This window comes from Clinocottus analis, unplaced genomic scaffold, assembly GCF_023055335.1.
Source record: "Clinocottus analis isolate CAN_PGR_092001 unplaced genomic scaffold, fCliAna1.0.p SCAF_11, whole genome shotgun sequence".
NCBI classification, from domain to species: domain Eukaryota; kingdom Metazoa; phylum Chordata; class Actinopteri; order Perciformes; family Cottidae; genus Clinocottus; species Clinocottus analis.
The window spans coordinates 9,221,364-9,248,402 of NW_027175832.1; the positions used below are offsets into that span (position 1 = coordinate 9,221,364).

At 41.6% G+C, this 27,039-nt stretch overlaps 1 protein-coding gene across 2 annotated transcripts in view; it reads left to right on the forward strand.

The window, feature by feature from the left end:
• Positions 1–27,039, forward strand: part of ctnnd2b (catenin (cadherin-associated protein), delta 2b) — a 149,156-nt gene that overhangs the window by 107,614 nt on the left and 14,503 nt on the right. For both annotated transcript variants that reach the window (XM_068571621.1, XM_068571620.1), the window contains exons 13-18: positions 4,445–4,577; positions 7,609–7,822; positions 19,588–19,774; positions 21,332–21,449; positions 22,402–22,584; positions 26,483–26,656. In XM_068571621.1, coding sequence (XP_068427722.1) covers positions 4,445–4,577; positions 7,609–7,822; positions 19,588–19,774; positions 21,332–21,449; positions 22,402–22,584; positions 26,483–26,656 — 1,009 coding nt within the window. The remainder of the gene's footprint in view (positions 1–4,444; positions 4,578–7,608; positions 7,823–19,587; positions 19,775–21,331; positions 21,450–22,401; positions 22,585–26,482; positions 26,657–27,039) is intronic.

A 27,039-nucleotide genomic window follows, 5' to 3' on the forward strand; every position in this document is an offset into this window, starting at 1 on the left:
ATATTGTAAGCAGAAAGCACCACTCGTGTGTATTTGTGTCTGTAGTTACATGTGTCTTTGACCTCACACTTTGAGAAAATCATAAAATCATTGCGGGAGGGGAGAGAGAAAGAGGGAGAGGGGGGAGAAGGGAAGAAAGAGAGAGAGAGAGAGAGAGAGAGAGAGAGAGAGGGAGAGGGAGAGGGGTAGAGAGAGATGGACAGGGGGAGATGGGTAGAGAGAGAGAGAGAGAGAGAGGGAGAGGGGTAGAGAGAGATGGACAGGGGGAGATGGGTAGAGAGAGAGAGAGAGAGAGAGAGAGAGAGAGAGAGAGAGAGAGAGAGAGAGAGAGAGAGAGAGAAAGAGAGAGGGAGAGGGGTAGAGAGAGATGGACGGGGGAGATGGGTAGAGAGAGAGAGAGAGAGAGAGAGAGAGGGAGAGGCAGAGGGGTAGAGAGAGATGGACAGGGGGAGATGGGTAGAGAGAGAGAGAGAGAGAGAGAGAGAGAGAGAAAGAGAGAGAGAGAGAGGGAGGGGGGGGGAAGGAGGGGGAGAGAGAGAGAGAGAGAATAGTAGAGTGCTGCCAAGTAACATCACTGGGTGCTGTTTTGCTTCATAATGGATCTGAAAAGCACTTTCACAACCTCCTTTCACCATTTCAGTATACACACTTTTCAAGAAAAAGGATGGAGAAATAGTAAAGTACTCAAGGTTAAACCAATTATATTTTGGAGATCAAAGGTCACTGTGACTTTACTTTTTTATGCCCATTACCAAGAATTCATATGCTAATGTTGACAGGATAAAATGATGAAGTGCTGACATCTTGAACATGACAACATGGTTGGGAGGCATACACCCGTGAGCCGATAAAGAAACTACTGCTTTCATGTCCTCTTCCTGGTAAACGCCTCAGCTGAACGTTGACTTTCAAACCATAGATGCACTAATAGTTTTTAAAGGCAAAATGTTCTACTAATAATGACATTGGCCATGATTCAGCCGAACAGTCACTGATGAAAAGCAGGCTTTGTGTGTCAGATTTAGCACGATGGTTATACTAAATAGGTTAATTCTCCTTTCTTTCAGCTTTTTATCGTTAGATTATATTTAATTTTCTGCATAAAATGAAGCTGCGGATATTCAAGGTATTTACTTAAGCAACAGGAGCAACACTAAACACTGCAATACAAAAAACAATGTGGAAGTACAGTAGAAGTAATTGTTGTGGATGGTAAATCTAGAGTAAAAGTTCTAAGTAGAAACAACAAAATGTACAGAAAGTATGAATAGTAAGAGTACTCATTACGCAAAATCGCAGTGATTTTACATTATTTATTTTGTTTAATAAATAACGTACTGTTATAAGTTGTATAAATTAATGCTAAATATCAATCCGTAAAGTAGCTGTCACATAAAAAAAGTTAAAAGTATCACATCTTCCCATGAAACATAATGAACGTACAAACAAGCAAAAATATTCCAGTGAAGGACACGTACATGAGTATTTATTTATCTTGTTTGCGTACAATCACACGTTCATCGGTTCCTTTCAATCCGTCAAACGATTACATACGCAGTTGAATCTGTTTGATGAGTGAAGCCATCTGGTTTACTCGTTATTAAAGAAGCTCCGTGTCCGCAGACGTTTGTTATCGCTGGTGCCCACTTTTGAATTACAATGTAAAAAAAATCCAATGAAAAAGAACCGAAAAAAAACAACAGACACACACACATTTGACAGCTCACTCAGCCGTAATGTTGGACGTCTTATCGGCCAATTAACCCACAGGGTGACCTAAACAAGGTTATGTCATCTCCGATCACATTCATGGAAACGCACGCCACTGTACACGCATAACAACATCACGCATGTTAATCTTGTGGCTGCGTGTGTGTGTGTGTGTTTGTGTAGGAATGTTTTTCCCCCGGACCAAGGCACAGGGGAGGGGGGGAAAGAAAAGAAACAAAGAAAGAGGAAGAGAGAGAGGGAGAGATACACTGAGACAAGAAAATTGTTAAAGAGAGGGAGAATTTCAGAGGAGAGAGAGAGAGAGAGAGAGAGAGAGAGAGAGAGAGAGAGAGAGAGAGAAAATAACCTTTGAAATAATTCTTTCTTCCTTCTCCTTTCTATCCCCACATTTTTTTTTCAAACGCTGGCTTTATTCCATTGGCCCATTATGAAACTCAGAGACAAAAGCTTTCTAATCCTGGCTCTTCTGCACTGCCTTTGATGGCTGGGTGTGGATGCAAGTCAATGAGTACGTGCATGTGTTTTGACTACTACAAGAGTGCCGGATTGTGCTTGCGTGTGTGTGTGTGTGTGTGTGTGTGTGTGTGCGCGCGCGCGCGCGCTTTCTAAACTGCACACTGAGTTGTCCTAGGGCACTCAGTGTGTGTGTTTTTTTTCTCCATTTTTTTTTATCTGTGCCATCCCGAGATTGTTTGTGCGTGCATGTGTTTATGTTAGATTAGACTGAAATTATCTCCGCGGGGACTCCGGGCTGTTGCTGCATCAGAATAAGATACATCAAAGAGAAATGGGTTCCACATAAGAGCGAAGCGAGCTGGGGTTTCTATATGCAGCCCGAAAAACGTCTCACAAATATCGGGGGTGAAAAAAAAAAATCCAATCAAAATGTGGCTTTAAGAAGTGGAAAGCGAACGTGGAGAATGCATGAAAAGTAGCAGAGTAGGAGCAACTCTTTTTTTCTTGGTCCCAGTTTGAGTTGGTCCCAAGAAACCATCGCTGTCAAGGAAACGTGATCTCCCGTTGCCGCTGGCGACAGATAATCTCCATCGATAAACCCCGCCTCCCCCTTCTCTCTCCGTCCCTCTCTCTGATCCCTCACCGTCACATCGCATCTTCCAGACGTTAATCATCCGGGTTTCGTTGCTCACACACACCCTTACACAGACGCGCAGGGTTAGCAAGCTTAGTTTCTGTGTGTGTGTGTGTGTGTGTGTGTGTAAGAAAGAGAGAGAGAGAGTGTGAGTGTGTGTGCCTGGAACGTGCCTTTAGGCAAAAGCACTGTTAGACCCTGCCTACAAAGCTAAAGCAGCTGGGGCAGTTCGAAGAAAGACTTCCTGCTCTCACAGTGCGCCTAAGATGCTGCTGTTGTGGAGCACCTTACGATGACAAAAGCATCCAAATCTTATAGCAAACAAAGGCCGAGAATTGGTTTTGATTCATCAAAAAGGTTGCCAACGGTAACTTGAATGGCCCCGATCACATGTCCCGGCTGTCAATAGAAGTTGATGAAGATGACTGGGCACATTTCTGTCTGTAAAGTATGTACAATAAATTGGTATAAAATAGAAATTGAAACTATAAAAGATCAATTAGACCGGGCATTACAGTGCATGCTGTATATAATCAGTACGCACAAACAGAGTTATTCTTGAACCATTCATGTAATACCATCTCAGTGAAGTACTTTGTCCCAAGATACCACCAACTGTAATCATGGACACCTCTACAGCATACAGAGTGAGACAAAGTAAAACTCACTGATGGACTCGCCTTTTTTGTCGAGTTGCGACATTTACTCTGCAAAGGCATCGGACTTGTGGGAAATGGCGCCGGTTAAAAGTAGAAAGTAGAAACAGAGCGGCAGGGACAGAAATATGAAATAAACAATGATATTATATTTTTTTGTGCCTTCTTATCCAAGCGACGGGTTGAACATACTGTTGAGAACAGTTACTGCGTTAAAATGAAGTTACGTCTCAAACAAAAACCCTAAAGTTCCAGTTTCACTTCCACCCTCCGTTGTTCTGGTAATGTAGGGAGTCCGGACTCGCGGTCGGCGTTTCACTTCATCCCAACGGTTTTAGATGAGATTTAGTTCAGGACTCTGTGCAGGACAGTCAAGTACTTCCACACAAAAACTGTGAATGACAATTCTGTATGGAGCGGGCTCTTCACATTGGGGCATTGTCTTATCGAAACATGAAAGGGACAAACAGAAACTGCTGGAAAGACTCGGTTGTTTAAAATATCAATCATCACTGCATGCTGTAGCATTAAAATCTCTCTGAATTTTTTTAAACATTAAAAACAGCCTCAAAACGAAAGTTTGCAATACAATTAACAAAAAAGACTTCTGAAAATAGCAGAAGATGCTCGTTTTAATTCCTTTTTAAAGGAAATGTTTTTTTTTAAAGCCACTTAATTGGCTTTCAAAAAGATGTCTTCCTTCATGTACCAAGACAAATGAATTTGTAGCTTCCTTACTATTACAACTCAAACCTACTGGCAGACAGGGAATACAAAGTTTCATCTCCAACCTCGATTTCTGTCTCCTTTTTCTCTGGTGAGCATTTTAATCATCAATACAGCGGGAAGACAGGCTGCCGAGTAACAGGTTCAACAAACACACACACACACACACACACATACACACACAAACAAATCTAGCATTGCACATATCACAACACTGCCTTTTCTCTGTGTGTCTCCATAGGGAGTTCGGTTGGAGGGATCCAGAGCTGCCAGAGGTGATCCAGATGTTGCAGCATCAGTTCCCATCGGTCCAGTCCAACGCCGCTGCCTACCTCCAGCACCTCTGCTTTGGAGACAACAAGATCAAATCTGAGGTATCGATCTCCGACGAGAAACCGCACCAAGAGAGAAGCGCTCACAAACTGTGCTTGGCCCTAACTCACCGCGTGCAGACGTTTAGCTCTCATTCAGAGTTGGTGACTTCCAGTAAAGAGTTCAACCAAAACAGACACAAAAACATACTTTCCAGCTATTTCCTGTAGCGCGCCGATAGGAATGCAGATAGTGCCGTGTTTGATTTTTCTGCCGGAGTTTTAAAAAGTTCAGCTAAACATTGTTTCTGGCTGTTTTTGAGTTTTTCAAGTGGGATTTTTCAGTGCTTAGAGTACCACATGCAAGATTGTACTGGACGAGGGTGCTCAACTAAGGGTGAGTGGGTGTGCTCGCCTTCAAATATGTTTGATGGTCACACAACGGGCCAATGGAGGAATAATGCAACAACAATTCCACAGCGCTTTCTGCTGCCAGGTCTGCAAGCCGATCGCAATACGAATCCAGCAGTGTGTATTTTATGGAACACAAATCGAAATATACACATTGAAAAAACTTTGATTAACCCATTCAGCATTTGTTAGAGATATACACAATATGTAGAAGTCCGTGGCATCACGCAATGATTTAAGAACTATGGTTTTGATCCCTTGAGTTCGGCATTTTGTTGTTGTTTTTTGCCGCCAGAAGTGAAGGAAGGGTGGAACTAAGTAAACCGAACACTCAATTAGACATGTTGGTGACCAAAGTTGTTACAATTATCTATAATGAACTTAAAACACACTTTGAAAGGGTTAAAGTCGTAAGAGACAAACAAAGACAACTCCCAGACCGGACAACTCCAAGGTCCTGTCAATCACCTAATTCACTCTCTCCTTTTACAGTCTATTTGACTATAAATGTACTAAATGAACATCATGTTGTATTGAAGAAGACTTGAAATTGACCATTACCTCATGTTTACAATGTTTACTAATCAAGAGATAAGTAGAGTTATTTTCTCCTAAACGTCTATACAATTAGACGGAGGAGTCGCACCTGATGGCCATTAGAGAGAATGCATGTTGAAGGCACTTCCACATTAGCTTCACTTTTCAGAACCAGATGTTGACGCCCGGGCAGAGATTAATAAGGCCTCGCAAGCTGGAACATCGTTGCTCATATCGGCCAAGCAACGCATGAATAGCTTGACACATTGTCGATGAACTGACACTGAGCAGGCAGGTTGTAAATACACCCATTCTCAACTTGCTTCTGCCAGAGTAGTGAACGATTGATCACAACTTTATTGAGGGGAAAACGCTGTCCCACGTGTGCCGACGTCTGAGCCCCACCAAACACCATATTAGACGGCATTAACTCCTCATTACGCACACTTAACCCAACTCTGCGAATGTCCCCGTTCCTGCAGCCTATCCCTTCGTCCTCTAGACCCGCCATCACTCAGTGTCTCTGTTCTGTCCGTCGCTTCAATGTCAACTCAATTCAGCTCAATTCCACTTCATTAATCCCCATTGAGACGATGGATTTAAGGGCAAACAAAGTTCTTCAAACAGCAATCAGCCGACGGGCATTAGAGATAGAGAGAGACGGACGAGAAGGATGACTGATGTTGAAATTGTGTTAAAGAATGGCGTGTAGCATTTAGAGCAGTGGCTGCCAAACTCAAACCACAGGCCAGATTGTTTTTTGCCCTTGAGAGAGATGCCTGAATGGTGAAATAATGGACGGGGTGCTGAGGGACATGTATACAGCTGTTCAGTCTTCCAGCACTGGATGCACTGTAAAGATATGCTCCTGTGTGCTTCTATTCTCTTAGTTATGCCCCTGCTTCTGTGTCACTAAGGAGAGAAACCACTGAAAGAAAATTACCTGGCGATAATTTAGCAATTAATAGTTTTAATAAGTTTCTGTTTTTCTCTGTCTCTAATCATTATTAATACAATCCCTTTGGGTTTTTTTTAAGGTCTTTCAGACAAAATAACCAATTGGTAGACAATCCCTTGGACTATTGGACCTTGTGATGAGCAATTTTCAACATTTTACAGACAGTTTTCTCAAGATATGCTAAAAAACCAGGCGTCAAACTCTGGTTCTGTCGAGTGAAGCCAATACGGAAATGTCTTAAAACGTGCATTCTTTTAAATGGCCATCAGGGGGCGACCATTGCAAAAAAAAAAGGTCCAATCGCATGGAATGTATGAGAAAATGACTCTACTTCTCTCTCTCTCTTGATTTATCTCTTCAGTAAACATTGTAAACACAAGTTTGTGTCTTAATCTGGAGTTGCAAGTCTTCTTCAATACAGCATGATGTTCATTTAGTAAATTATGGTCAAACAGACCATAAATCGGTGTATGCTTTAGGGCGGGTTACTGTGATTGACAGGTCTCACTAGTTGTAATGAGTCAAGATTTCAACGGCAAAATCGCCAAACTCAATGCTTCATAATGGCAGTCCACAAAGCAATGGCTAACATCGCAATGATTATGTCCACTTCTTACATACAGTCTACGGTAACACAAGCACACACACACATACAAAACACACATACATATAAACATATATTATATAGACATAGATATCGACATCTAGTTTCTAAGTCATCATTCCAAGTGCCGATGTACCTTCATTTGGAGCACAAATGACACAATGTACAGGCACAACTGCCTTTCTTCACTTACGTGTCCCTTGTTTTTACAGAAAGCAGGCGGTCTGCCCTACATTTTCTCTTTGTCTAGACGAAGAAAAGCTTCGAGGGCTGCAGACACTTAAGATGGGACGGATGAAAGACGTGGCTATTCTTTGAATGTGTGTTGCATCAGTGGCACAGGGGCTGTGACCTGTTGAACCAACAGAAATTAATGTTGATTTACATGACAGCAGTTTCAGAACTTCAGAAGCGGGAAACTATTTTCTATCCATCTATTGATGTGACCAAATCCCTGATATTGTTTAGACACCTATATTCATTAAAGTGTGTGTCTGGGGAAACGTACAGGAACACCTCTATTGTTTGTAAATTTCTCGCTGAATTTCTTGCGTTAACTCCATCCTCCCTCCTCTGTCTGCCAGATCCGCCGGCAGGGCGGCATCCAGCTGCTGGTGGACTTGCTGGACCACCGGATGACCGACGTGCACCGCAGCGCCTGCGGAGCCCTGAGGAACCTGGTGTACGGCAAAGCCAACGACGACAACAAGATCGCCCTGAAGAACTGCGGAGGCATCCCGGCTCTGGTGCGACTGCTCCGGAAGACCACAGACGTGGAGATCCGAGAGCTGCTCACAGGTAGAAACAGTTTACTTATACTTTGATCTTTTTATATTTCGCAAGCGAGGATCGATTTCATTGGCATTCGGTCCATAATCTACTGCCTCTTCCAGGGAAATATACCTTAGGGAATCTGGAATTTTTCTACCACAGGTGCGCTTGTGTGTCTGTGTGCAGCAATGTGTTCATGTACTAAAATGAAGACCGCTTTTTTTTCTCCAAACATCCTGACAGGGAAACTGTGCAGCTGGCCATACTAAAAAAAAGTATTTTTCAAACAATAGTATTACAGGTGGAGCACAGGAGGAAATGCAGAATACTTTTATTTCAAGAACTTTATTGAGAAATTTACATATGACAAAAGTATAAAGTATTTGGATATAAAATAAGTCAATAAATAAATACATGCCGAAATGCCTGTACTTTAGTGTAGATGTTTACATTTGGCTATTAAGGGGTTACGCTTTACTTAGCTGCCGAGATTCTTGGCGATTTGCCACATCCTCCTCCGTGAGGTCGGCTTTTCTGCTGTTGTCTCCCTCAAAACAAAATACAGATCTAAGCTCAACATTGAACATGAATTCAGAGTGGCCGTGTCAAGCCTGCAAACTGGTTTTGAAAAGATTTGTAGAGGAAAGCAGCTCATTGCAGTCACTAATACTAATACGTGATGACACACATATCTGCACTCATTTATTTTTTTTTACAGGTTGCACTTTATTGTTATTATCTTGAAAAGATATTTAGAGCAAAACAGGTGAATTGCAGCCACAATAAGCTGTGTTTTTACCATATATTACATGATATCAGTGGTGGGCCGTCAGGGCCTGCTCAGCCTTCTCTGCTGGCCTAAACAGAATCGCAAATATATTTTATCATTAAATTTGTATTTATTTTTTAAATATTGTTTTAATGATTAAAACTTATAGCTATTTTATATATTTTCTTTTTTCTTTGACAAATACATGCACCCAGCTGTTGAACAGCTGATTGAGACTATGCCACTGCATTATAGCACAGATAATACCTTATTTGTATTTTTCTAAAAAGTGATTGCACATTTTATTTGTTTCTGTCTGATAGAATGTGATAGGTTTACTTGTGGTTACAATTTTCTGCAGCACGAATGGTCGAGTCACAAATTGAAATTGTTATTTCAATACAAATTCAGCATGGACCATTTTTTCTACAATTTTGGTGGGGCATGAACATTTTTCTTCAACCCAAAGTGGGGTGTGACATAAAAGGTTTGAGAACCACTCCACTAAAAGTTTGACCTTGAAGTCACATTTTCAGTTGCAGAAGTTACTAATTACTTCTTGTTCTAAAATGGCAGCTTGAAGCTCAGTCTGTTGGCAAAAGTGTCTTTTATACTGAGTGAACGCAGCTGAGTGCAAAACCTATGAACAGAAAACTCCTAGATACTCCCATATGACCCGGGCTGTGTTGACACAGCAGTCTACAGTTTGAATCTTTACTGGTATTCCAGCATTTGAACAATCAAAATTGACCGTTGCAACATTGTCTATGAGACCCAATGCCTATAATGCATTAAAAACAAACATATAATGCATTATAATCTGCTTGTAATCACAGTATAATTAGAGTTAAAGTACTCATACATATTCATAATGCTTTATGACAATAGGTTACACCCTGGTGTGCACATGCTATACATGCAGACACAGCACTCATTTGCCTTTCACATACACACACTGCAAAGATGTGTCCGGCTATACAACACACAAAACACTGTACTACGTGTGAGCACACCACACACACACACACACACACACACACACACACACACACAAAGAAAAGAATTGTTTACCACCTGCCTCCTTCCCAGGACTCACGTACTGTTGACTTGTCAAAATAAGATTCTGTGGAAAGGGCTGCACAGCACTTGTATCTACAGCAGGTCCGTCTTCTGTCAGTAAACACAAATATCAACCACATTGTAAAAGGTGCAGTCGGGATTGACTATTTTAAGTTTCTAAACCCACCGAGGCCTTGGTTGTAAACTCACAACCAAAAGGATTAAAGGATTACACTTTTACTTTACATATCCTGGCAATCCCTTTCTGATTGGCCTTCACACCGACGGCCACGGTAAAAGGACTTTTTTCCTCTGGAAAGGGATGGAGAGACACAGAACTAAAAAAGGAAAACCACTCCATTTTCAAACTGATCTACATCCAGGATCCTTGTGTGTGTGAGTCGGGGGGTGTGAGGGAGTTCATTCCAATCTGATTTCTCTTACTAGCACCCACGCTCATGAAAACATCTTTGCTTTAGGGCCAGTCAGGAGCACAGTATTTAAAGGCATGTTGGAAAGCAGGATTTTAGTTATTTCTGCTTTCAAGGGTTTAATCGGTGTGTTTTAGTGTGATATTAGGAAAAGTGGGTTCCATTGTGGGCCAGTTGGTGCAGACAATCGGTTGTTAAAAATCACGCAGTGTAAATTCATTTGAAACGCTCCGGCTTGAAAGTTCACTGTAAACAGGAAAGCTCTTCATCAACAGATGAGAGACCATTGATAACATGAAAGCGCAGTAGCTGAGCTGCTTTTCATCTGTGGACAGGAAGTCATAAAAGCGCCTCAACTGAGAATGCATTATTTTATAATCCAGCTCATTAACTTTCATAGCAGAGCCACCGATCATCAGAGATTATCTCACTCTTGTGCAGTTCACTCTCCTCCAAGCCTCCCCACAGTCTTTGATCCCCTCTTTTTCTCCATCCATTATCCCACCAAAATTAAGCTTATGTCCGCCATTTCTTAGCCCTTTCAATGCAAACTGATTGGATGGATAACAGTTTGTGTTGTCGGTACAGGAAACGTAGAAATTGACATGATCCCAGGATTTTTGGGGTTGCCTGACGTGACTCTTATTGTAGCCTATCCTGTAGTCCAGTGTGTTCTACCCACTTTCTGAGTATCAAGACAAAAATGGGGGTGTTTTTTGAAGGTTTTAACTTGCTGTAGGAACAACAACAACAAGTGTCACTCCCGCCTGATTACTGACATTTTGCTCGCAGGATAATAGGAAGTTACATAGCATATTTTTGACACGCTGGTATTGTATCGGAACATTTCAAATAATAACCAGTTTCTGCGGCCCTGATTGGACGATGACAGCCATGAATACTGACGCGAACCCAAACCGAGCGCGGGGAAGCCTCATCAGGGAAGTGAAATCGAGATGCGTCCTTGCACACATATAGGTTTATATGGCTTGAGTGAGTATAGAAAACGGGGTAAGGCTTAGCAGAGATGGAAATAAAAGATTTTTTTTGTATGCTGCTAGTCTTAAAGAAGATTACCATATAAATTAGAGCAGCAATTCAAGGCACGGAGCGCAGAAATCCCTCCTGTCACAAATTAATCAGCTGAACGGCCGACCGGACGCAGATAAACCCCTCTCTCTCTCTCTCTCTCTCTCTCTCTCTCTCTCTCTCTCTCTCTCTCTCTCTCTCTCTCTCTCTCTCTCTCTCTCTCTCTGTCTCTCTCTCACACTCTCTCTCTCTCAGTCTCTCTGTCGCGCTCTCTCTCTCTCTCTCTCTCTCTCTCTCTCTCTCTCTCTCTCTCTTTCTCTCTCTCTCTCTCTCTCTCTCTCTCTCTCTCTCTCTCTCTCTCTCTCTCTCTCTCTCTCTCTATTTTGAGTCAGGATCACAGTGGGAAGTCAAGCTGCCTGCCTTGCTAGCTACAGATTTAACTACCCACACAAATGCAAAGTTTGTTTGATAGCACACAGAGTCAGAAAAAAAGGTTGTTGTCCTCTCTCTCGCCTTTGGGTTTAATAATTTATCTCTCTCGCTCTCTCTTCCTTGCCTGTTCAGAACTGAAGATAAATATCTGGAGGGAATAACGCTGCTTTGACATTAGCTCTACCTGCAAATTCGATGCAGCATACAGCAGAGCGTACTGTGATTGCTTAGATGTGTTCATGCAATGTGTAAGCTGGTGTTCTCAGAGGTTGTTGAAGACAATTACTGTAAGAGCATGATTTTTGTAGCGAGCTTGTAGCTCACTTCCACCAACAGGTTTTGTTGATCTACAATTATTGTTTATGATTATTAATTAATTAGTTTAAATGCATTAAGAAACTGAAAGTAATTATTGACAGAGGAAATGCTGCCAGCACCGTGAAATCTTCTCTGTCTGACTCCCAAAGCGCTCCACTTTCTGTAACTGCTTTATTCCCTTTTAAAACTGTTGCTCGTCATCCGTGGCTGTTGTTCCACTTGTCATCACAAAGCAACTTTTTCATCCAGTCACAGCGGAGCACATCATCGTAAGTGATGGGTCAGGATCGCTCACGTTGCTGTCAGGTCCCTCAGAAGCAGATATGAAAGTTGTCAGGCTCACACTGTGATGGGAAGGCTCTGCAGTCTGGATGCAATCTGGTCGCAATGCTCATCCAGCTAGCTCAGGCAGAGCAAAGAGGTGTGGAGCGGCATCTCAAAAGAGTGAGGGAAACGCAGGTTAAAAGGAGGAATTGCAACAAAAAGACTGTTTACACAATGCAGACAGGTATAGATCGATGCTATCAAGTCATCAGAACAATTTTTATATCAATTCCCTGCAACTCTTAGTATATAGTGCTACATATAGTGCAAACATAAACTTTGTAAAAACTGATATTAAACCATGTATATTAAACCTTTTACAAAAAACAGCTAAGATAGAAATATAAGAACTTGATGCAGAAAGGAGGGCAACACTAAGATGTACTTAAGTCACCGAAAACACTAAATCAGTTCAGTGTACACTATATTTAGAATATTTGTGCCAAAAACTATTAGTTTTTTTTTACCGCAAAACAGTGTGAAAATGTCTGTTTTTGTCAATGGAGTCATGTGGCTTTGAAGGGAGCCATATAACAGGACCCTGTTGGAAAGGGCCGTTTTACGTCAAGTTCAAGGGGTTAAAATATTCAAAAAATAGCGTTACACTTCAACTGATAATGATTTTTTTTTATGTGTTTAATTGCGTTTAGCGGCTGCATCTACATCAGTACATCGCTGAGCCACCTTGCTGGTTCTCCTGCCTGTTTCTCCAAACTGTGGCAACGGTGATCTTAATCTACTGTATGTTATAGACTGACTATGTACTTCATAGAACCGCACTTCAAAACACCTTCACTATCCTTTTAAGTTATACTGTGCTCATTAATTCATTTTAAAAAATGACTTTTAATGCAGTTTCTCAGTAAAAGGTTTTTATGCTCAGCATTTCATAAATGCAGCTACATAATATTTTAATCTAACAAAATCAGATGGAAACATGAGCCATAATATTATTACAGTAGTTTATCACTGTGTCAGTCTTTTCTCTCTGCCCGCCTGCATCTGCAAAATGCAAAAATGCTATATATGGAATACTATACGATCCATCCATCCATCCATTTTCAGCCGCTTATCCGCCAACCCGGGCTTCCCTTTCACCCATAACATTTTCCAGCTCATTCTGGGGGATCCGGAGGCATTCCCAGGCGACCTGAGAGATACAGTGCCTGGCCAAAAAAAAAGTCGCCACCATCTACGGATCTACGGACAGTCGGTTATGTATAACGTGCGTTTATTGTCCTTCGGTGGTTGCACAACATGATATTGTCCAGTGATGCCCATTTGTGGTGTGATGCTGATTGCGCCAGTGCTGTGTTGTTTTGCGGTCAAAAACCTGAGGCACCAAGGTATCTGAAAGGTATGACTGTTGGGATTTGTAAAAAGAAAAATGTAAAGTTGTAATAGTATAGCTACTCGTCTATATCAGTTGGCAATATTACACACATTTTCTAAAGCGGACTGAAGGAATGCAAACTCTAAATATTATCTATTCATCTATGTAAATCTCTCTCTCTCTCTCTCTCTCTCTCTCTCTCTCTCTCTCTCTCTCTCTCTCTCTCGATCTATCTATCTATCTATCTATCTATCTATCTATCTATCTATCTATCTATCTATCATCTATCTATCTATCTATCTATCTATCTATATATATATATATATATATATATATATATATATATATATATATATATATATATATATATATATATATATATTTATATACAGTTTTACCCATAATGCGTCATTACGCTCTTACAAGTTTTGAAACGGTATCTCCCTTACGATAAACCTTTTTGCGCGAGCTCTGACCGTAGAAAGAACTGTCATTGGTCGACCGATATCACTCGCGTACGATCCACCTTCAGCTCGCGCAAGAAGGTGGATCGTAAGGGAGATACCGTTTCAAAACTTGTAAGAGCGTAATAACTAGTTTGTGAAAGACTCAGAGAAACACAAATATCCAACGAGGCAAAATCCCGGACGTTTTGGAATCCCTGCCCGACGCATTTTTGTCACTGGCAGACTTAGTGAGGGGTCTTTGTTGTTCAGTGAGGCTGGTTTGACGCATTTCACTCGAACGCCCCTCGCCGACCATCGCATGCTGCGCGTTGAGATGTTACTTAAGCTGGTCGTGCTGGTGAAACGACAACGTGTTCCCGAGTGAACATCTGACATCTACGTCTAGCTGCATTAGAGCAGAAATAGTTCAATAGGTATATTAGAAGCTCATTCTGCGCATGCATTAAATGCGTTAAAAAAAAATGAACGCATTAATCCTGTAATTTAATCATAGCGCGTTAACGCGTTATTTTTCACAGCTATATATATATATATATATTTATATGTGTGTGTGTGTGTGCGTAGAGAAAGGGAGGGAGAAATATCTACATATATATATATATATATATATATATATATATATATATATACCTATATATATATACCTATATATATATATATATGTATATATTGATATAGTCATATATTCATATATATAGATATAATATATATAGGTGGTATATATATAGATATTGCTTTATATATATATATATATATATATATATATATATATATATATATATATATATATATATATATATATATATGTTATATATAGCTATATAGATATAGCTATATATATATATATATATAGCTATATCTACACAAATATAGATTTATATAAACCCATATATACATATATAAATATCTTTATATATAACTATATATAAAGATATCTATATATGTATATATAGGTATATCTATATAGATTTATATACATACCCATAAATACATTATATACCAATATGTATGTATATAGATAGATAATATTTAGAGTTTGCATTCCTTCAATCTGCTGCAGAAAATGTTAATGGGGTATATGTAGAGAGAGAGAGAGAGAGAGAGAGAGAGAGAGAGAGAGAGAGAGAGAGAGAGAGAGAGAGAGAGAGAGAGAGAGAGAGAGAGAGAGATCTATGATGTACATCTAAATAGCTAGTTTAGAGGCATCCCACCTGAAATCCTACCAGAAACCGGATCACCCGGATTAAAACCCTTTATAAACACTGCATTTCTTTAGATTCTGAGGAGAAACCGGATCACCCGGATTAAAACCCTATGCCGACACTGCATTTCTTAGACTTTGAGGAGAAACCGGATCACCCGGATTAAAACCTTTTACCGACACTGCATTTCTTAGACTTTGAGGAGAAACCGGATCACCCGGATTAAAACCTTTTACCGACACTGCATTTCTTAGACTTTGAGGAGAAACCGGATCACCCGGATTAAAACCCTTTACCGACACTGCATTTCTTAGACTTTGAGGAGAAACCGGATCACCCGGATTAAAACCCTTTACCGACACTGCATTTCTTAGACTTTGAGGAGAAACCGGATCACCCGGATTAAAACCCTTTACCGACACTGCATTTCTTAGACTTTGAGGAGAAACCGGATCACCCGGATTAAAACCCTTTACCGACACTGCATTACTTAAGATTGGATTTCGTCAGATCGGAAAACCGTGTTTGCTTCAACGACGCAAGCCTGTACTCTGACCGTGGAGGTGGTAATGGGGGAAACATTGGAATGAAGGTGTTGGTCATCAGACCATCCCCAGACTTCATGGCCTGGAAGCGAGTTTTGAATCTACCCTCAGTGGGGGGGTTTGGTGTTTTTGAAATAGGAGGCAAAGGTGTGCGCTTCTTTTCAAAATCAAAGTTCATTTTTTTTAGGGTACAGGTCAGCTCCTTGTTCTCTTCACTGACTTTTTGGTGAAGTTCCATATAAGCCTGGAGCTGGCCCTGTACTCCCTCAAGTTTTTTTTGTAAGTCTCGGTTGTCCCACTGAGACTTCTTCAGCTTCAAAATGGCTTTATCTGGCCGCCGTGCCAATTTTTTCCTCAGCTCTGAGATTTCGACAGTTTTTTGAGCCAGTGTCCATTGAGAGGTTTTTTGAAAGGACCATTGCGGATTCTTTCTCTTTAATGTAGTCGGGAAGAAGGTTCTGGTCTGCCGTTCTTTTGAGTGCTTGATGTAGAGATCATCCTTCAGTCGCCTGTTCTCCAGCTGCAGGAACCGGATTTCATCTTGATACTCCTGGATCGATTTTTCTAGAGAGACCGTTGCGGCGTCCTGGAGGTTGAGCCGCATTTGCTGCTGCTCGATCATTCCGTGGCAGCGTATCACCTCTTTTTCAAACTTTTCCTTTTCAGCCATGACCTCATTCAATTTGATGCTGCCCAGTCGGAAGGCTTCGGATTTCTTTAAGTCGTCATATATTTTCTTTAATTCTGCCAGCTGCAACTTTTTTTTTTTCACTAGTTTTTTTAAAGAGGTATTATTCTGGTAAGCCTTGACCAGCCTTTCATTCCTGGCATCAGCTTCAGTATTCAAGATTCTGACTTCCTCTTGCAGTTTGCGAGCAGCTGTGTGTTTTTCCTCAAGCTCCTCTTGCGTTTTAAGAAGGATTTGTTGGATGTGTTTTTTCTCATCCTTGAGGCCCTCAGCTTCAATGACGAGCAGTCTTTGTTTACCTTCTGAGTCACAAATTAAATTCCTGAAATACTGCACCTCCTCGTCTTTGGTCAAACTGTGCTTGATCAGGTCTCGCTCTTTAGTTTGGAGTTTCACTTTCATATTACTTAAGTTGTTCAGTTCTTCCTCCATCCTGACAATGAGTTGACGCTGCTTCTCTGCCTCTTTTTTTTGATGTTCTGAATCGGTCATCAGGTTTTTCTCTCTTTCTTTCATTTTGATCACCACCTCTTGCAGATCCGTATAAGATTGGGAACAGTCTTTAAGTTCGGCTCTCAACTCCTTGGTCGTGAGTTTAAATACCCTTATTTGTGACCTGTAAGCCTCCCCTTGATTAATATGCTTTTTTAAGTCTATGTCTTGTTTCTTACATTTTTCTTTTTCTGTCTGATATTTTATGTTAACCTGGTTTAGTTCAGATAATTCGAATTTGCATTGACTGGATATTGATATTATTTCTTGCATTTTCTCTGTCAAATCGATGTGTTGCTTCTCCCGATTTTTGAGCGCAAGCATCTGTTCTTCCATTTTTTTGTCTGCAAAGTTTTTAAACCCTACCAAATCTTGCACCCGATGGTTTAATGTGACAATTTCCGTGCTTAATTTGTCATTTGTCATTTTCACTCTCCTCATTTTTTTTAATTCCTCCTCCTTCTGCTGCCTGATGGATTTTTCCACTATGAATTTGTTTTTAAATGATGTGGACTCCTTCAATAAAGTTGCCTGTTTCCGCTCAAAATCCTTCTTCTGGAGAGCCCGCTGTTCTTGTTCTTTTGCCAGTTCATTTTTGACCTTATCTAAAAGCTCCCTTAAGTGGACTAATTTACGTTCATCGAGAGTAACATTTTTTTCAGGATCTTCTTGAATGTTGGCTGGCTCCTCCATCAGCCATTTCTCCTGGCTATTTGCCCTCCGCAGTTCATCAAAACCTGTGATACTCATGGCTAGTCTTTTGCTCTACTAGTCTGTAAAAAAAAATCGGCAAGCATTTGACTGTTCTATATAAAGACCATATTGTGACGTCATCATAAAACAAAGCCATTTTCGTCGTTGCCCTGGACACGCCTTGAATTGTTTGTGGCCTGTTCGTGCCTCAATGCGAAGTAAGCCTCCACAATTCGAGGTAAACTTTGTATTCATGTATTTATTTAAGTGTTTTAAGAACTTAAGTTGCTTATTGCATGTTATTGCATGTTAATATTACCGTCGACGCACATATAAGTATAGCAGCCGTGTTCGTCATCGTAGCTGACGTTAACGGCGAACTGAAGTTGTCTTTGTAATGATTTATTCCACACGGTGTGTAACCACGAATGATGAAAAATGTTATATTCAAATTCGGATGCCTCCTGGACGAGACGTCTCCCATTAGAGGTTTTTACAGGCACGTCCAACTGGTAAGAGACCCCGGGCAATGAGCTGGAACGTGTTGCGGATGAGAGGGAGGGAAGTCTGGGTCAACCTGCTGCCACCGCAACCTGACCCTGAATAAGCGGCTGATGATAGACGCTGTCGTGTTTTTAAAAAGGTCCTGCTGATCCACGTTACCTCACCCCGTGAGTGTTATCGACGGCGAGGTGAATAACGGGGTTCATCACTGTCGGTAACAAACGCTAGCTCAAACGCTAACAATTAGCGTAGGCGCTAAGCTACGTGGTATGTCATTCACGCAAACGCACTGCATGTATGCCATTTCTTTGTGTATTGCAGTGTTCAGAGTATTCTATAGTTAATGTAATGGCAATCCCGTTGCTGGTATTCATTGTCTTCAACGTAGACAATGTTACACCGGTGTTACACCCCAACTGGTTTTTAAGGCAACTGGTTTCCCTACGCGTGCGTGTGTTGGGATTATATTATCAGGCAAATTAGTTGATTATTATTAAGTATTTGAATACTGTGCAATTCACAAACACAGACAACACCACGTTGGTCTGTCTTTACTCTTGACTTCTCTTGGTTATATGAACTTTGGGCTTACTGGGATATAAAAACGGAAGGGAGAAAATCACAACTTCCTTGGAAAAATGTAAACAGAATTGTACTGTAACAGAATAACTTAACTCAGAAGTCCCTAAACGGGCTTTTCTGAAACGCATACTCTTGTAATCCTCACCCTTCATTTTTATTTCCAGTAAAACATGTATTATGCACCAAACATCATCTGCAAAACAATGTTTCTACTTTTACAGTACTGGACCTTTGTTGGACAATTGAGTCTGTTTCTAGTGGTTTGAAAACAGGTCAAATAAAAGCAGGCATCCAGCAGCCAGCTCAGCAGCCCAGAGAAGTGAGGGGGTCGTGTGGCATCCTCTCTGGCTCCTCATCACGTCGCCTGGACGCCCCAAGCTCAGCAGCAGACACAGGCCGGGCCAAAGTCAATCAGTTTGACTTAAGTGGCTTCTGCTGGTGTTCCACCACAAAATTACAACATTTAATGTCTGACATCTGCAAGAAGAAAATCGCCTTCAAGTGGTCAACTCAAGAACAAACGGACGCGGCAGCTGTTGTTTTTAAGTTTCTCAACTTAATCTCAATCTCAAACAAACACAGTGGCTTTATAGACTCTCAATGTGTAGTCTTGAAAACGTCATCACACCGAGGAGTCCGTCTTCACAGCCTGATTGTGTATACTCGCCCTCATGCAACTGGTGCAGTTTGTTTGAATCCAAACGGTAGCCTTTTTACATAAAAAAAAATCAAAGTAGTGATCATTTGTGAACAAAACATGTCTGTGCTGCCGTGGTTCCAAACTGCTCTCTAAAAGCTAGTACATATGTTAGTGTTTTCTTTTAGTTATCTGTCTCTCCTCCTGTGCGCTTCCACTGTTGTTGTTTTTTTGTCCCTTTTCCTCCGGATTGATTTTCATGTCCTGCTCCCTGCCGTCTTCCTCAGGTGTCTTGTGGAACTTGTCATCATGCGACGCCCTGAAGATGCCCATCATCCAGGACGCCCTCGCCGTGCTGACCAATGCTGTGATCATCCCCCACTCGGGCTGGGACACGTCCCCGCATACACAGGAGGACCGCAAGCTGCATCTTCACTCTTCCCAGGTCCTCCGCAACGCCACAGGCTGCCTCCGGTCAGTATCTGTTTCTTATCCAACATTAGGACGGAGGCTTTTTAGTTCTACATCTTTTCTTGGTTGTTGTAAAGCCTTCACATGATTTATTGTCGCAAATATTTCTGCAGAGAAATTACATATTCGTTCGCTTTGCGGTGAGATGTTCACGGTCTGCCAATACCAACCACATTCAAGCAGAGAAATTAGTCTGTTATTTTTAGATCATAGTCTGTCATTTTCACACAGAGAGCTGACGGACTTTAGCAGCATTTAGGATGACTCTCCACATGGCTTTACAGCTGCTGTAGCTTTTTAGTTTTTACACTTGAGACATAATGCTATTCATACAAAGAAGTCTGGAAGTAGTAGGACTGTGACACATTTGTTGTTTTTTGGTTCTGGATATTTAAAAAAGATAAACGGTGTCGATAAAACATTAGTGTCTCAGACGTTATTGGCTGTGTCTTTCATCATTTCGTCCTGGCCCCTGAAATATTATATATATATATATATATATATATATATATATATATATGTATATATTTTCTCGCAACCAGTTGCGCGGCTTGAGTCTCGTTACCATCATCACATAGCCCGGTCACGTTCCTGTAAAACAGTTTTCATTTCCGCTATTGACCATGGGACATTAACAACTATTTCTGCGTTATACTTGTTGTGTAAATACCACAAATAAAACAAATGTCGGAACATTAAGCGCCCCGTGTCTGGATTCATACTATTCTCCGTGGTCACACACAGCTGTCTCCGGCTTACAGGACGAGTGTCTAGATGAAGCTGCTTCCAGCGCTCATTCAGGACCAGCAGTGACTGTTTGGCTGCCGTGCTGAGTGCTGTTCCCATGTAGCCAGTGTTTTATTTTACCTTGAAATGAATCACAGAGTAAAGGCAAACATCGCCCGACGGTTGCCATGTTCATGGCTTTTTCCCAAGTTTCCATCAAGTTACTTTTGCGTAAGTGTAAGACAAAAGCTAAAGGAGATTATTGATGAGAGGGTGTCAATGGAAACGTGCCCACAACCCGATGTATCAACAGAAACACATGAGAACAGTCCTAACGCTCATACGCGAGTGAAACCGATCTAAGTTAGATGCATATTTGACAAGCTGCACAAGTTGAAGTAATAGCCTGTCTTGTTGAGCTGATAAACCATATTCTGAATCATTAGTCTCACATCCAACAATAAGGCACAGTACAATAATCACAAGACATGCCGTTTTGAACTGAAATTGTGTCTCCTTCAGGATATAGTGGTCATTTCTTGAGAAGAGCGGCATAAAACACAGCAAAACAATGCCGTGCATGGACCCCAACATGGCCGCCAAAGCTTGTTGTGGTCACGTGGGTGAATACGCTCTACGCTGTGCAACATTACAGAGTAGTGGGAGGAAAAAAAAATTGGCTCAGTCACCGAAAGGAAGCACAGAAATCTGCGTTGTGTTTCGGTGCGTTAGGTACCGGACGTCTTGGAACCGGTGACATATTAGCAACGGTTCTCGGCACCCAACCCTTTACTCACCCGGACTGTTCATTGATGAAGTTTGTGTGTTTTACAGCAATGTGAGTTCTGCAGGAGAGGAGGCCCGGAGGAGGATGAGAGAGTGCGAGGGCCTGACAGACGCTCTGCTCTACGTCATCCAGACCGCTCTGGGGAGCAGTGAGATCGACAGCAAGGTGCCTCTCTTGCACACACGCAGCCAACTGCCACCAACACGTTCTCTCATGGGCTCGAGCTCACGCACACACAAAGACGTCTGAATAATATAATTGCGCTGGTTTAAATTAGGGCTGCAACTAACGATTATTTTAATAATCAATTAATCGATAGATTTTTTTTGATTAATCGGATAAAAAAATAATCATTTTAAAGCATTCATTGGCAACCTTTTTATTACAAAAACAACACCGACGATGCAAATTCACAGTGCAACAAATCTTAACAATAAAGACTTAAAAAATAAAGAAATACAAATCAGAAAACTTAACAGGATATGTCAGAACTTGTTCTCTACATTTACAGACATGAACTCTTCCCAGTCGGAAAGGGCTGTTTGACGGCAAAATATAGTGGTGAAAATATTCAAAAAATAGCATACACTTGAACGTATATTGAGTTTTTACGTCGGTCTTTCTTTTCGGGTTCCCGTTGCCCTCGTCGACATCAATGCATTGCTTTGCCGCTGTCTAGTTACTTCTGCCTGTTTCTCCAAATTTAGGGCCTTTTAACTGCCATACGTTTTAGGTACTACACCGAATATGGATAACAACCCACTTCAAAACTCTTGACAATCCATCAATGTAGTAAGAGGATCTTGATGCGTTACATGTGTGCGCGTTGGTGTGTCGCACAGAGTCTCCTTATGCGGGGATGTGAAGTTTTTAATCTATAGAAAAACCCTCACAAGATCAAAGTCTGTCACAACAATGGGATTAGTCTTTGTGCGTATTGTAGAGGGAAGCGTGTCCATATAGGCTATACAGGCAGCACGATACAGTATGTTCATGAATGTGTGTGTGCGCCTGCGTGTTTACTCTCCAGTATGATTTTGAGTGTTTGGTTGTCCGTTCGCCCGTTTGCCATCTGTCCCTCCTTCATGTCTGTCTCTTTCTTTCTCTCTGCCACCAGACCGTAGAGAACTGCGTGTGCATCCTGAGGAACCTGTCGTACCGTCTGGCCGCAGAGACGTCTCACAGCCAGCAGGGGGGGTCGGAGGAGCTGGACGGTCTGTTGTGTGACACCGGCGGCAAGGACGCGGAGAGCTCTGGATGCTGGGGCAAGAAGAAGAAGAAAAAGAAGGGACATGACCAGGTGGGGAAGCAGAAAGTTGGACGTATTTTTGATTCTGTCAAATACTTTTTTTCGCTGGGGATTCATGTCAGATCAAAATGGTTGGCAGCCTCAGTTGAAGTGTCTTGCTTGGGCAGAGTTCATCACAGAGTACTGCAGGTCCATATAGTTAATAGGATGGTGGATAATTCAAAAGGTGCAACTCCTCTGGTTGTATAGAAGTCCCTCTCGTGTCACTTCTGGTTGCATAAAACCAAGATATTGATGACAAAAATACCGAACTCGACTACATCCACTTCCTTCATACAGTCTATGAGTAGTACAGATAAAATTGTAGAGCATCTAATATGTATTTTAAGACACTATGCCTACCATTATATGTTTAAATGTGTATTGCTTTGTTTTCCGTCTTGTGTCAGAGGAGATTGTTTGTTTGTTTTTCCCAAGTAGAGCATTTAATATCTCATTTTGTACTTCAGTTCTGTGCTGCTTTCTGATTCAAGAGCATTTGCTCAGTTCATCATCTCAAAAGAGTATTTATGAATGCACCACCGTTTTAATCGCTTTGATATTTAAGATTTTTGTGCCGGATTTGTTGTTTTTGTCACCCCGACCACTGATTTGAACCACCACCGGGATTAGCCCACGTCACCAGAATACTGTAAACCCCAGCTAAGCTCTACCTCCATATCAACCCTCTCTACTGTATGCACCGACTCAGAATCAAAAGAATACACACCCTATTTTAGTATTTCCTGGGTGTGTCCATCTGCTGCCTACAGGAAGAGTACCGTCCGCCGGTTAGTTGAAATAAAATGTGCCCTTTTAGTTGTAGAATTGGCAGACACCAAACGGCTGCTGTGGAGTAGGCTCGAACCTCTTTTCATGGTAATAGGCAATCAGCATCACATTCTGGTTGAGTGGAAGACGTCTTTTATAACTTCTTGTGAAGCTGGGAAATTGAAAACCCGACACTTCCGGTGGATTAGGGTGGGGGAATTGCTCATTAGCCCTGGTTGCTTTTTAAAAAAAATTGTATTCTACCCCCTGTGTCATTTCTGGAAAAGACAGAGAAAGGAGCTATAAAAAAAAATGATGTTAGTAATGGGGACCTCATACTTCTTTTTACCAAGTGAACCCTCGAGGAATTCATTGTGTATCAAGGCAGAACCAGGGAGATGAGGGATCTCAAAACTATCCTTGAGATCAGATTGTGAAGGGAGAAATCATAACCTCTACGTAATGATACTAACCCCTCCTCTTCTCTTCCTTCTGGGTGTCTGTCTCACTCCATTGCAGCTGTAAGTGATTACCATGAAGTAGCGATTGGGGAGCTTGTTGGAGAGGGCAAAACTCTATCAACGGTGGGGTAATTAGAAAAGAGAAGGAGAGGAGGAGAGGGAGAGGAGAGAAGGATACGTTGGTAGGGAGGACATATAAAGGGAGAGTCAAGAAAGAAAGATGGAGAGGAGGGGGACAACAAGATTTTTAAAAAAAATTTCAATGCAGTCTGTTGGCAGGGTTACAAAGCCTTATCAGATGTTTTGGGACATTACGTCATTGCAGATGGAGGGAGGATGATACTATTTTCTATACAGAACACACATGTGGACTGATATTATATCACAGCCACAAGTATGAAGCACCCAAGACGGTTGTAATAGTATATGCAGTACACCTCCAAATAAAATTCAGATAAAGCATACAAGGACACTTTAGTCCAGTTTTCAGAAGCTCTTGATAGACCTCAGACCAATTTTACAATAAATGTGCTAGTCCATGTTGATGGCCATGATGTTGTCCTTGGGCAAGACACTTAACCTCAAATTGCGTAGTTGGGCCTAAGGTGTGTGAATGTCAGGTAGTCCTACCTTACATGGTAGTGCTTGCCATCAGTGTATGAATGTGTATGAACGATGGACCTATAGTGTTAAAGCGCTTCGAGTGGTCAGAAGACTAGAAAAGTGCTGTACAAGTACAGTCCATTTACCATTTACCAAACACAAAGCTCTTATGAACTGTACTTTGTATGGATGGTATAATAAGTTACTAGATGTAAGCGGCTTAAGTGTGGGTTTTGACCGTTTACTCGCATGCAGTTTACTTTTGAAACAATAGGTTTTGGATTTTCAGGCTTCTCGTTTCTAGCCAGCGTCCATCATTTTTATCCTAAAATGACAACTGCCGTGAGCAGATTTAAACAGCTCTGTATTTGCACAAAACTAGGTAGAATGCATATAACAGTCCAACATGTGGTACAGAGCAGCATCTAATGATTACCTATTAAAGCCAAATACTTATTTTGAATTTTTTCATTATGCAGCTACTCAACAACATGTCAGTAAAATGCCACTACTGCTAATCTGAGTGAATTATATTGCAGTGTCACTTACGAATCTCCTTCATTCAAGACCCAGAGCAGTGGCAGCTGGTGGATTTTTTTTTTTGGGTAGGGTTAGCCAATTAATTTCAGCAAACATCCAGGCATGACTCAATGTAAAAAAGGTATCACGCATAACTACTTTGCAGTTAAATATTTAACACTTATTGAAACACTTTGACATAATAAGGACATCTTATTACAAAGGCACTAAAACGATAATTATGTTCGCTTACTACTAGATTGCATTAATAGCACGCACACACACACACATGTACGCACGCTGGAGCCTCGTGGGGCTTTTTTTTTTTTTACATACAAACGGCGCACATAGCAAGCTGCCTTCAAAATAAAAGCATCTCAGCATTACAGGAAACTAGATAGTTTAGCTTAATGCAGGTAAAACACTTACATGATGTTTTTGAATGCTGTCTGTGAACCTCTGGACAAATCCTTTAATGAAGACAGGGTCCATGTGTCTCTTTTGCAGCTGGTTGAATAGCATGTCCACATTTGGGGATGCGTGCTGCGATGAGAAACAGCGGATGCGCGGCGCAGTGGACACGTAGACAAGCTTGGGCGATAACTTTGTCTGTTTGTTCGTGTGGGAGAACGGTGCTCAGCCTCTCCATGAGCGCTGTCAGCGGTTGCGTTCTGGATGCTGGTGTGTACTCAAAAAAAATGCTCTCGTTTGCTACCGTTAGCATCGATGTAGCAGCTGTCCGTCTCCAACGTATGTCCCGGTCGGTTGTTTCATGCTGGGTTCAGGCGGCTGATCTGGGACCTGGGATGTGAACGAGATATGAGCCCTGACGAGAACAGAAAAACGGGAAAGCGCTCTTGGGCAAGATAAGAATAGCCCTTCTAGAAGTCTTTTTCACGGCGCTGATTGGATGAATTGTACGTCGCTCATGTATTTCTTTAATCAGTGATTGCCTAAACTACGTATTAGACCCATCTTCTTTGGGACTCGATCTAGCTCCACGACGTGCACGAGCAGCAGAGACGTGCATGTGAGCAGCTGAGAGGTGCACTAGCAGAGGAGAGAACCAGGGAAAGCAGATATTTGGTGCAGATATTGTATTTTACAAATATTACTCGGTATATGCCACAGCTCAACAACACAAATAGTGAAAATTTGTATAATGTATGAATATAATTATATTTGTTATAATTAATAATATTATAATCTTTTTTTGCTGGCTCAAGGTGGGTGGGGCCAAGCCCCGTTGCCCTCTATGGGCCGGCTGCTACTGACCCAGAGCTTTCACTCTTGTTATTGAAATACAGTATATGTGCGTTTTCCAAAAGGCATCATTCGCAGGAGGAAATGTCAGATTTCAATTACAGAGCAGGTAGAAAAACCAAATGCACAAATTCCAGCGTATTTATACACAGTTAATGAATAGTAAATCCTCCCTCTCTCCTTGCACTGTTCTTGCCTGAGGGGACCAGGCTGGCACCCTACCGCGGTCAAACCTCACCTCATGCAGACTTGAAAATGCTTTTCTATTCTAAATGACGTCTCATCTTCCGCAGTGGGACGGCGTCGGTCCATTTCCAGACTTGGCTGAGCCCCCGAAGGGCATCCAGATGTTATGGCACCCCACCATCGTCAAGCCCTACCTCACACTGCTGTCGGAGTGCTCCAACCCAGACACCCTGGAGGGAGCAGCTGGGGCTCTGCAGAACCTAGCTGCTGGCAGCTGGAAGGTAAGGATTATGCTTATATCACTGTTATACCAAAGGGCATCTGCTGTGCACTGAATTTCTTAGTGGGCACCAAAGTGTTCTGAAAGTGAGAATTCTCAGCACACGGCGAAATAACAACCCTATATTCTGGTCATTTTGTGCTGCCTTATTGCCAAAAGCCAAACTGAGTCAGATTGTCTAGAAGTTTTTAGAAAATGACTCTACTTCTCTCTTGATTTATTCCCTCAGTAAACATTGTAAACATGAGTTTATGTCTCAATTTCTAGTTTCGAGTCTTCTTTAATACAGCATGATGTTCACTTAGTAAATGATGGTCCTTTTAGAGTCAAGTGATACACTTTAACCCTTTCACAGTTTGCTTTCAACTCAAGAAACGCAAATTG